Source organism: Cornus florida, unplaced genomic scaffold (genome assembly GCF_030987335.1).
Source record: "Cornus florida cultivar Cherokee Brave unplaced genomic scaffold, ASM3098733v1 CherokeeBrave_3.0.0_Hap2_Chr11, whole genome shotgun sequence".
Lineage (NCBI taxonomy): Eukaryota > Viridiplantae > Streptophyta > Magnoliopsida > Cornales > Cornaceae > Cornus > Cornus florida.
Genome location: NW_026775581.1, coordinates 21769742 through 21782880, shown reverse-complemented (window position 1 = coordinate 21782880; position 13139 = coordinate 21769742). Strand labels below are relative to the sequence as shown.

At 35.2% G+C, this 13139-nt stretch overlaps 1 protein-coding gene across 1 annotated transcript; it reads right to left on the bottom strand.

The window, feature by feature from the left end:
- Positions 1-7954: 7954 nt before the first annotated feature.
- LOC132283601 (transcription factor MYB1R1-like) lies at positions 7955-10448 on the bottom strand. The gene is made up of 3 exons (XM_059785585.1): positions 10004-10448; positions 9362-9570; positions 7955-8720 (listed from the first exon to the last, which is right to left on the bottom strand). The coding sequence occupies exons 1-3, from the start codon at positions 10287-10289 to the stop codon at positions 8253-8255; spliced, it is 963 nt and encodes a 320-aa protein (XP_059641568.1). The 5' UTR covers positions 10290-10448; the 3' UTR covers positions 7955-8252.
- Between the last annotated feature and the right edge of the window lie 2691 nt (positions 10449-13139).

Sequence of the window (13139 nt, the reverse complement as noted above, 5' to 3'; positions counted from 1 at the left end):
CTAAAATCACGTTTTCTATGTGACCATGTTAAGACCAGAATTTAGTTTTTAAAGAAAATTCCCAAAATGTCCCTAGATCACCTTAGGCCAAGAGGGTTAAAAAACTGCTACATGCGTAGCAAAAAACTGAACTTCGCAAGGGATTTCCGGTGCCAAGACGACGTTTTATGGAAAAATACGAAGAAGAAACCCCCACTAAAATCATGCTTTCTACCCGATCATGCTGAAAGAAGAAAAAAAAATGCTCTGTGAAATGCCCAGAACGCCCCTGATCAGTCTAGGCCAAAATCTAGGAAAATGCAACTTTGCACAAAGTGTTCATTTGACCGTAAATGCATTTCTAGGCTCGATACTCCTAGGTTATGTCGGGGACAACGAGAAGAAAAACTTTAACCTTTGAGGTACCATGAAAATCCAAACCCGAACTCGAAACCCAAACTCAAAAGTGTTCGGAAATGGATTCTAATAAAGGGGAAAGGTGTGCGTCGTCGAGGCCTTCGATAAACGTTAAGGCTTGAAGCAAAATACCTAAGGGAAGAAGGTTAAAATGAGAAAAGAAGAGTGGCAGATCCCTTGGGCTAACATGGAAGCTGCTGGTCATCTATAAAGAGAGGAGAAGGTCAAAAATGAAATATCTCACCCCCCTTTTAAAAGAAAACCCTAAAAGTGCCCCGAAAGGGCCCCGTAAGTCTGAAAAAGTGGAATTTGAGTAGACGTGCTTAAATGAAAAACCTCTGTGAACAAAAAAGAACTAAAATGAGAAAATATGAATAGCCGAAGAAACGGTGTCAAAAACCGAGTCCCGAGCAGAGAGATATGCCCCAAACAAGTTTGGCGCTAACTAGGGCCGAAAACCAAAAAACTGTAGGGTTCGACCGCAAGACAATTCTAAGAGTACACAACTCAACAAAATGTGAAAATGAATCTCGTGCGAGGATTCAGGCACAAAACATGGTATTTTGCAATAACTTTCGTTAATTGCACAATGGCCCCTACAAAAAGGGATAACTGCAAAACTGCCCAAAATGAAAATATCTTCCACAAGATGTTTTCTTAAAAACCCCTGAAATAAAATATACACAAAATATATTTACAAAAAACACCCCAAGAAACAAAAAAATTTCTGTAGAACTTTGCATTCATGCCCCTATGGACACCAGGAGCAACTAGAGTACTTTCCTACAAAAGTAAAGATACGTATTTCGTGGAAACCACTTAGGATGAAGGTACATGAAGTCAAAACTCAACTCCGACCACGAAAAATGAGGTTATGCCAACAAAGTGACAAACAGGGAAAAGAATAAAAGTGAATAATGTAAAAAAACGAAAAATGTGGGAATGACGCGGTCCTTTAAAGAAGTTGTCAATTCAAAGGAAAGAGTTTCTGAAATCATTTATGAGTACTCGAGACGACACTAAGTGACGAGTAACCAAACTCAGAAAAGAAAAATCAACGAAAAAATTTTATCCGTAAAAATCTGAGAAAAAAGAAAGGAAGGAAAATGACCGGATCATTACAGTAACTTACTTGATTGATCTTGGAAATACTTGGGGCAAAGAAACATAGACATAACTAGGGCAATGCCCTAGTATAGGTGGCACGAGTTCTCCTTAAAATATTGCGCACTTAGGTGGTTCCTGATGGGTTAAAAGCCTCAAATAGCTACTTGTCTTGCGTTGTGAGTTCATGACCGGACACCATTTCCAAGTTTCCACATTGTTTGATTTCGCATTCATTTTACAAGTTGATAGAACCTAGGGTTTGTAACTTATTGTATCATATGAAAAATTACCAATGTAATGGTTTGTTTTACCTATTGTGGATTGCTTTTAAATTGTTTCAATTATAGCTTAGGATGATCTTTTAGTTAGCCGCTCGAAACTAGACGTTAGGAGGCATGATCCATATGTATTTGGTTTATATTACACTTAAAATGAATCGTAGAAACTTCAAGGTATACGCATGCGCTTCATCCTACTGAGTAACTCATTTATTCACCCTAGTTGATTTGGGTCTTTTCCAGACAAAAAGACACTACTTTGGATGTTCCTCATCTATAGCTTGATTTAGCTCACTTAGATATTTTTGTATAATTTTGACATACAAATGTTAGCATGCTTTTATCAGTTTTGACGTTGATATGTAATATGTGTAACTTTATTCTCTTTTGAAAGGGGGAAATGGAGTTGGGACTAGTAAACCTTTGGTTGAGTCCCAAGGCCATTTTCACCCTAGTTCACCTTTTATGTAATTATGGACATTAGGATTATGTTATTTTGGATTTGTAATGTAATAAGGCTTTGGAGCCGTAGTATTACATTTTCTTATGCATTTATTGTGATACTCCCAGATTTCCAGATGCGGGTTGGCCAGGCCCATGCCCGATTACCCGAGGATATCAAACCAAGTAGTAATAAATGAACATAGAATACAATTAAGATAAACAGGAATAAATAAAATTACTGAAAAGAAACTAGAATGATAATCCAAAAACTGAAACCTCATAATAAATTTTATAGATAAGAAACTGGTCTGTTACATTAAATTTCTCTATTTCCAATACAACTCAGGAATCCATCTGGTGGACCCCTAATAAACTCCAACACCAAAAAACAACAACTGAAGAACTCAAATGCTAAATCATGAAGAAACTCCTACGTTGTCGGATGAATGAGTAGTCGTCTCTGCTCAGCACGAACAAGGTCTAAGACCTGGAACCATTCGTTACCTGAAAAATAATAGTGGGTCAGGCCCATGAACAAGTTCTATCCTAACAACAATCCAAACAAAGACCCGATATGCAGATACATCCTAGATATCTCAACCAAATCTATATAGTCAGTAAATATTTATATATATATCCACACTACAAGACTCTCACTGGACTATGATGAGGTACTCAACCTGAATAGAAGGCAATATGCAAAATGCACCTGAGTGGGCATGACTACCTAAGCCTAACAGGGTATATCTCAACCACCATAGCCAGCTACACATCCTATTGCATATACGCTCCTTAACCGACAATCTTGAGACTCAAGCTCGTACCGCAGTACCATAAATATATATTTAAAGCCCGATCCTATCCATCAATAAGAAATCCAGTTAGTTGTTCAGCTTATTTATCCACACAGACTATCATACATTATATGTATATAAATTCCCTCCAAATAATATGTTGTGTCAATCAACTGTTTGTCATCCAGACATGACATATAATTAGGATTTAAATGTTTTAATTAAATCCCTATCCTTCCTATTACAGAAATATAAACAACCATCCATTATGTCGTTCAACTGTTTTAGTTGACAGGACATGAAACCATGTAAGATTTAACTGTTTTAGTTAATCCATTCCATATATATGAATGGGTAGGAATTAGCGTTGTGATCTAATCCGTCCCTCCATATGCCACCGTCCCATACCGGTGCATATCATACAAATGATCCGTAAATGATGCAACATTTTAAGCAGTACATCAAATAAAGTCCATATAATCCATATAGTTGATAAATACAGATTTGAAATAGTCCATCAACTAAATATCCATAATAGTAACCATGTAATTAACAAGAGCAAGTTTAATTGTTCGCCAATTTAAAATACAGCATCCATCCAGGTAATTGACAGAAAATATATAATTAATTCTTCAATTATCTCCAGCCCAACATCCATAAAATTGACAAAACCTAAGTATTAGTTCAGCAATTTAAGTCCAAACCATAATCCAAATAATTGCAGAGCAGTGCTTAATATCACAGCAATTAAAATTCAAGCTTAAATCCATGTATTGCAGAAAAGAACGTAGTATTTCAACAATAACCTCTAAGGTATGCACAGATTAAACTTGATAACTAAATGACCCTAGCATGCAACCAAAATAAGATTTATAATTATAATTATATATATATATATATATATATTCCGTTAAATTACTAAAATTAAAATAGGCAATTAAACTCATTCCATCCGTTAACAGTCTGCACCGTTGTATACTTTCCTACGGTTAAATCCATGAGCACAAAGACATTAATTTATTCAATGTGGCTCTAATATAGCATAACATCATGTTTATATAGCATAACATCATGTTCAGATAGCATAACATCATATTTAGAGTCCATGCTGTAATCCGTTAAATTTGAAAAACAAGAATTAGCAATTTAGTCCTTCCTATCCGTTAGCAGCGTACAAAGTTGCTTATTTTTACACTGTTTATTCCATTTTCCTTATGGACCAAATTATACAATTAGAGGGATTAAAATCCATTGACATTACTTTTAGAATTCTCATTCCAGTCCTGAAACCATTTAGAATCCCAAACAGTGCCCAAACAGTGTCCAAACGCACCCAAATAGAGCCTAACCAAGAGAGCCTGCTCTCAAAACCACAGAGCAGGCTCTTTTCACCATGGAGCCTGCTCTTAGAAGCATAGAGCCTGCTCTTGAGGAGTGGGAGCCTGCTCTTGGCTTCCCAGAGCCGGCTCTCCCTCTCTGAGAGCCTCCTCTGTCCAGTTTTGCTCCGTTTCGCCTATCAGCTTCGTCTCCGACTATTCCCAACCTTCTGTTCATCTTTAATACTGAACCTAAGAGTCCTATTTATACCCAATATTATCCCATGACTTGTTCACAATAGTTTGAATCAATTACAGTGATTAAAACCGTTACCGATTTAACATGCTTTTAAACCAAACTGAAAACCAGAGATGCAAGAACTGTAACAGTGTAATTCAACGCCTACAGATAATTGATTTAGCATATAACAAGCATGTAAAATTTAATTAATGATCACTTAAAACCCTACAGACTATCTAAGGATGCACATAACACAGGCCAACGGAAGAGAGAAAGAAAAGAACTTGCCTCTTAAGGTTTCGGTTTGAAACCTTTAACCGCCTTCTTCCTAGGTTTTCCGGCGACCTTTGTTGCCGTTAAACCTCCTCTGCTGCTCTTGGTTTTACCCACGAGCCAACCCCTGCTCCTCCTCCTCCTTGGTTCAACCCTAGCCTAAGGCAAAACCCTAAACTTCCTCCCTTTATCTCTCTTTGTATTTCTCTCTGTAACTCTCTATTTTCTTTTTCACTACGGGAATAGAGGTTCTGTATTCTAAAACCCTAAGTCGACATATCATATAGTATTTATAGGCTTCAATTAAAACCAAAACCTAATTCTAAGTCCAACTACAAGTCGTCTACAACGTGAAACCTAAACCCTAAATAATTTTACAGTTATAACAGAACAATTAAAAACACCTATAATTAAACAGTTACACGATAATAAAGCAATTAATTTAAAGAATTCAAATAACACAAATAATATAATTAATTCAAATAATACAAATAATTCAATAATTCAGATCATTAAATACAAATCAATTCACACAACACGTAATTCAATTACACATAAAACAGGAAACTATCTAAACATATAGCCACGTAAGCACCTAAAAATAATAAAATAAATAACGAAAACAACAAAATAAATAATAAAATTCCAATTATATCCCTTTTAAAACTAGGGGTATTACATTTATCAAGTATATGCATGTTCATACACTTGTACACTTTTAAAATTTCATATAAGATGGGGATTAAGGCTTGTATGAGCCCTTTTCATTTTTTGGTGCACAGCATGGCTGTCACCATTTTTCGAGCTATTTCGGTCAACCGAAATTCCATTTTAGACGACCGGTTGCTTTTGGGATTCAATTGAACAGTATAAAGTCATTTCTAGTAGCTAAGGTCTTGTTTTGGCCACAACCGTTTGACCGATTCTCTATTTCGGACGACCGAAATGTGACCATCTTTTGGGTTAATTTTGGCCGACCGAAATTATGTTGTCCTTGTTGACCTTGTTTGGTCAATTACCCTTTCATGTTACACCATTTGTACGCTCCCAATTTTACATTTTTGACCTTATTTAAGCCATCTTATGGCGATCATGAATTAGTTTAGCCTAATTAATGTTTCTTGGTGTGTCATTGGTGCCATAAGGTACCATTTGATCTTTTTGACTTAGCTTCCAAATTTAGGATCCGTTATCACGTCAATTTTCGAGTTACTCGCTGATGCACCGAGTTCTTTGAAATTTGAGCCGTCAAAGATCCCTTTAGGACTACCCTTGAACTAGACGTTAGGGAACATGTTCTTTTGCATTGTATGACATGGGCTACTCTTCTGAGGCCCAAAGGAATGTAGTTTATTTAACTTCCATATTTCTTATTGAGCATTATTCGCTCACCTCATGTTAATTTCCCCCTTTCAGATTAAGGCAATGCTATAGAGGATGTTACTATTGTTTGGCTTGGATGACGCATTTGACGATATTTGGTGTTTATGGATATGTGTTGGTGTAACTTATGTTTAGTCTACTTGAGGCCTTTAAGGTGACTTAATCTATACTTGAATAATGTGGAATTTTGTAATGTATTTGATGATTCAGAGCATAACTGATGTGCATGAGGCCACGAAGCCATTTCTATTTCAAAGCATGTTGTATTCATTTTAATTCGCACATTCCCATGTATGATTGTACACAGATCTTGATTCACAAGTCCATGACATGATTTAGACACCTTGAATTGAGTAGACCTACCATTTTAATCCCTTGGACATGCCCATGTATGATTTAGGTGGTGTACATTGCTTAAACCCTTGAAAAATGACATTTTCCTTCCGTTTTTGGCTTCTAGCCATGCGGAACCAGTTGCACTCTTTGATTGCCTCCCAGTTTTGACCTCTTTACTTCAAACGGCCATAACTTACTCATTTTAAATCCAAATTAGGTCATTCTTATGCTCAAATTGACCGGATCAAATTCATATTTCCAATGGTCCTAGTCTCACTCACAAATTATAATCATATAAAGATTTATGCCTATTTTGGTGAAGAGTGGTCATGAAATTCCTATATAGAAAATGTCGATTTGTGACGAAACCATTCCTCTAGGGTCTAGAACCTTGTAGGATGTTTATAAATGTTTATTATGACATAAATGGACTATATTTGACACATCATTCATGTTCAACTTAGCCATGTGGGTTCTAGCTTCCTCATTTAGGCCCGGGTTTCGAGTCGGGTTTAGGATGTATCGGTTCATGCACTGATGAGTTATGGTGATATTATATATATATATATATATATAAACATCAAAACTAGTTTGGAGTTTGTTATGTATTTGTTTTGATTTTTAATATATGTGATGAATGGTCACATTACAATTTTAATGGAATCGAATCGAAAGGTTGGATGGATTAAAAATCAAAACAAATACATAACAAACTCCAAACTAGTTTTGATATTAATATTTTACAGAGTCAACAAGGAAGTATACATTCTTACATGTAGGGTTCATCTTTCCCTTTAAGAAGTCTCAAATTAGTTGCCCTATTCAAAAAGTCAAAAGCAAATTAATTTTATCTTTCCACTATTACCCTTTTTTAAAAAAAATTCAACTTGGTAATATAGTAACATGCATATTTAAACTAAAAAAAGACAAGTTCATAATTTTAAAAAAGAACCGTACATGAATTACATTTCTCCTTAAGAACCTCTAATACTAAACATGTACATCTACTATGAAATGGAGGATTTGTAATTTATCATAAAATTTATATATATTAATCATAAAATTTATATATATTAATTCTCTATTATTAGATTCATTTGGTTATTATACTTGTATGGTAGAACCTAACCTTATTACTAGTAGGGTCAATGATTCAGATTTTCATCCAAATTCAATTAAATAATTTATTAAAATATGAATTAAAACATTCAATTTCGTAAGCTATTCCGATAATTACAGATACTACTATCAACATCCCGAATCGGATCATTTGACAAGTCTAATTTCAATGGACGCCCAAATCAAAACACACAACTGCAGCATAATCATTAATGAGGACGCAATTGCAGTCACATCCATAAGAACCGAATCTCAAACACAGAAACGTCAAAGCAACAAAATCAATTATCTTTTCACATAAAGGAATACAACGACCTCCCTTGATATATTGCCAGATAAACATATGAAAACCACATACATAGACCAACGCAACCCAACCCATATCAGCAATAAACAAGAGGGTACTAGTTCTATTCAGTTGTTTTAACAAAAGCAGACAAAATAAACAGGAATCTAACAAGTTAAATGGCATAACACTACTAGTACAACAACACATCACATTTTTCTGGTCTGTACATAACAAAGATCAACCACTCTGGCCCTAATTGCCTTATCTTTTCTTAGATCAGACTTTTCTGATTATCAACTCTTGTGTTTTTATCTTGTGTAATTTTCTTCCTCGAACAACAGTTATGATGCCATCTCCATTGTGGAAGCTTGAAAACACCTTAACTGTCGAATGCCTCGACGACTGATTCTGATCAGACGATAAAGAAAGGCAGAGAGAGAGTGGTAAAGAATCGACCATTGATTTCTGATATAAGTTAAGATCCCCAACAATTGCTGCATCAGGAGTTGGAAGAAATGGAATTGGCAAGACAGGGTTCTTTGATGCATTATTATTCACTTGATCAACTTGCCCTAAGGTTAGGTTTTCCGATGGAACAGGATTGACGGCCACCGGAAAAGGTGTCACTGAAAATACACTGATATTGGAAGTTTCCAGCTGAGGCAACGGGGTGGCTGTTGGCAGAACCAACTGAGATGTGTTATCTTGAAGGACTTGTTCTTCTTCCATTGGAATTGTATTGACCTAATTATCAATTATCATCACATAAAAAACTCAGAAAATAAACTCTGAAAAATATTGTAACTTTCAAAAACTTTGTTTGGTTCAATTTCTAAAAAGAGTATGAAGAATAGAAACCAAGCAAGCCCTAAGGTATCATTTGGTCAACATTTTCAAATTATTGCCATTAAATTAGCATTTTAAAAGTATCTTCTTTCTTAAATCCATTTTTTTGTTGCTAGTATTTTGATTTTTTTTTTTTTCTTTAAGATAAAAATTAACACAATTTCACATTTTCCAAAAAGGGTAAAGTGAAAAAAAACCTCCTATATATATATATATATATATATTATATATATATATATATATATATAGAATGTGCAACTACTCCCCGTATTTAAAAAATAAAATATAAAACCTATATTTTCATAATTGAGCAAATAAGAATATTTTGTTAATTTGAAGATTGAAATACCTAAAATTTTCTTAAGACAAAATAAAAAACACTAAGGACATTTTGGGTATTACAAAAAAAATTGGTCAAAATTGACAGTCAATGGGCAATTACCTACAAATAACAAGATAATATAACATATAAATAGGAAGAAATTAGGTGACGACTGAAATTGCCAATTGTTTTGATTGAAATTTGGTGTTTGAATTACCGAGTCTGTAGTGATGTCAAACAAGCTAGATCGACGGCGACGCCGGTTGAGGTTGTTTCGCCGGAGGAAATATTTCTGAGCGTGGCTTGCGACTTGGGTTGGTGTCCGAGTCTTCACAAAGTTCCTTGAAATTCCTCTCCAGTCTCCTTTACCTACTTTCTGCAATCCTACAAGGAATAGCTTGTGTTCTTCCTCGGTCCATGGAATTCCTAATAAGTATCCAAAATCAACACCAAGTCAATAATTCTGAATAAATAAAATAAAATAAAATAATCCGAAGAGAATGAAACATCGATATTGACAAAATAAAATATATTTTTAAAATGCAAATTAATTTTTGGTGATCAAATAATAATCCTTATTTGCGGTTAACATATCATGCATAAACAGAACAATCAACAACTGTATAGAAACCGATTAATAATGGAGATTTTATATTTATATATGGCATGAAAAATAAACAGATGATTACTAATTTTTGAAAGAAAATAGAATAATTTAAATAATTCCTATCAATTTTCGAAAATTAGATCTATAATATTAAGATTGATCAAAAGAGTAGCAAATAAATTTTTTTAAATAATTAATTTATTTAATCGAATGATTAATTTAGGGAATAGAGAAGGCGATCGTAGATCTAACCTCGCTTACGCTCACGATTCGTGGAGGAGTGGTGGTGAACGGCGTCGTCCGCGGAGGCGTAACCGGCTGCGACGGCGACATCGGCGTTGGACGACTCCTGAGGCTGTTCGTACTGCGACAGATCGTTCATGCTCACGCTCTTCCTCATCGGATCCACCTTGACTCGTACACCGAACAGCATGATCTCGCCGGAGCCAGCGTCGGACACGGCGGCGGAGGAGTCGGCGGCGGAGATGCGAGAGTTGTGGCCGTTGGAAGCAGAGTGCGAGCCACAGCTTGACGCCATCTTCTCTCACTCAGATCGCGTGGTAATGAATGAATGAATGAGTCGAAACTCTGAGGTTGTGGTGGTGGTTTTGATCGTTCTTGAGATGCCGAAGGCCGTCCAATAGTTCAACTATAAGACAACGAAAGTGAAGTAGATTGACTTGTGAGCTATATATAGACACATACATATAGGTGGGTAGTGGGTGTATATATAGATACATACATATATATATACATACATATATGTATATCATGACTAATACCACGTGGCAGGGAGTTTTCAATAATTACATTCTACAGTTTCTGATCGGTTTATTAGTTTTATTAAAAAAAAAAATTAATTGATATATATTTATATATATTCTTTTTTAAAAATCAAAAAACTCCCACCCATTTGGCTTATTTGAAACCACTTTAATTTTTTATTAAACCGGCTGGACACGACAAATAGAATAGATAAAAACACACACAAGTAAAACAAAATTTATATGGTTCAACAAATTGCTTACATTCACTGGTGAAGAACAATTATCTATACTTTAAATTTTGATTACACATTTTTTTTCTTTTCTCACAAACTTAACATACTCACTTTTTCTCTCTCTACAATTATCTCTTTTATCTCTCTCTACCTCTCTACCTAAACCGATCTCTATTTATAGAATCTTCAAAACCCAATTTCTTGTTGGACAAGAATTATACCACTTGTCTATTAGGAGTTACCAAATCAATCTCAACTTTAAAATAGAAACATAATGAGACATAATTTCTTTCACAAATTTCAATTTTTCAAAATGAAAAGGGAAACTAATTTATGCAATTTTGAGCCACAAACCCAACAATCTCCACATTGGCTCAAAATTCGTCTTCAGTAGCTCCTCCATAGCTCTACCTTGACTGAAGATCTTTCCACCTTGAACCTAGCATCTTCTTTTTTCTTGTCGTTCTTCGCCGTTCTGCCACACTAATCTTCTTCTTTTTTTTTTTCTTTTTTTCTTTTTTTTCCCCCTAAATAAAGGAAATTTTATAAATATAAACAATATGGTACAAGAGAAAAGATGGCCCGAAAATATGTTCTGTAGCCCTTCCTGCTGCTGTGCTTCATAACTTCTCAATATGGGCTAAAGGGGTAAGTCTCTTCGGACTCCAACAACCCCTAGCATACCCCACACCAAACACAACCTAACAAAAGAAACCAAGGACAAACTCTTGGAAACTAGCTAGTTTAAGAAAGAAATCACATCTTAGAGGCATACCCCCAAAATTTCCATCATTTCCCGCAAAATACATTTAGCCAAATCATTTAAAGAAGAAGACTTATCATTATACAATCTGTCATTCCTTTCCTTCCAAAGGAAATATAAAGTAGCAGTGAATAGCATCCTGTAGAGCTTGGTCCTAGTTGACTTCACATTGAATTTCTGGGAAAAATCCAAAGCCATTGCGTAAATAGAAGTATAAGTTTGAATATTCTAGTGGCAAATAGTTGACAAATTCATCTACACCTGCCAAGCAAAATCACATCAGCTAAATATGTGGTCAATATCTTCCACATTCTTTCAACAAAAACAGCATCGAGAAGCCAATGAAATCCCCCTTTGTTGCAAATAGGTATTGTTGATAACAGCCTTCTGCATAACTAACACAGAATAAGTAGACCACCTAGGTCTTCCTCCATTCTAGCAAAGATCAAACCAAGAAACCTCATGTTTTCTAAGCATGCAAACATTCCAAGCAAATTTAAAGGTAAATTGAGTGGAATGCCAATAAAATTTGTCATCTCCCCCATGTATTTGTTAGTGAAGAAGAAACTGGAGTAGCTTAGTAGTAATGTTGTCAAATTTGGAGACATCCCTCTGATCTACTGCAATAAAATCCTCCACACAACTTTGTTTATCCCTATTGAGATGTTGCAACAACCTGTGACTGAATAATTCTAAAATAAATTTTCCATCACACCAAGGATCAAGAAGCATCTTGATTTCTTTCCCATTACCAATTGTGTACCTGCAGTTAGCTTTGAGAATTTCTTTTACTGACACAATACTCTTCCAGATTGAAGAATATAAGGCTCTTATGATCACCTGCCAAAAGGATGCATTCCTCAGGTTACAATGTTTAAACCAAGCAACCCATATCCTATCCTTTGATAATAAAAAATCCTAAGCAAGAGCACACTTTGAACCTGAATCAACATCCACTATTCTTCTCAGGCCCATACCTCCTTCTTCTTTAGGAACAGCCAACTTCTTCCAATTCAACCTACGAAGGTTCATTCTATTCTCATCATATCGCATATGAAATTCCTCATTCTTCTCTCGATGATGTTTATAACAGCAGCAGTTAGAAAGTAGACAGATGTCCAATAATGAATCAAATAAGTGATCACAACCCTACACAATTCCACTTTACCAGGCATTGAAATATGCATGCCATTCCATCTTGTAGCAGAAGCAATAACCTTGTCCATTAGCTTAGAACAATCACCTCTCCTTAGCATTCTGTCTGAAATAGGAAGGCCTGAGTAAGTGAAAGCGAGTTTTCCTTCCTTACACCCTAAAGACCTAATAATATAAGCTTTCTTCTTATCTGATTTAGTCAAATAGATCTCTAATTTCTCCCTATTAACAAAGAGACCAGAGATATTCTCAAAATAACCCATAATCCTTTTAAGAGATAAAACAGTAGCCACATTTGCTCTCACCACAAACAAGAGATCATAAGCAAAGAATTGATGAGTAACAAGTACACCAGCTCTCTTGGCAGCATTAGACACCACAATTCTCCCTCGACTCACTTCAGCCTCCAATATACCAGAAAAATACTCAGTCACCAAAGTAAAGAGCAAAGGTGATGATGGATTACCTTC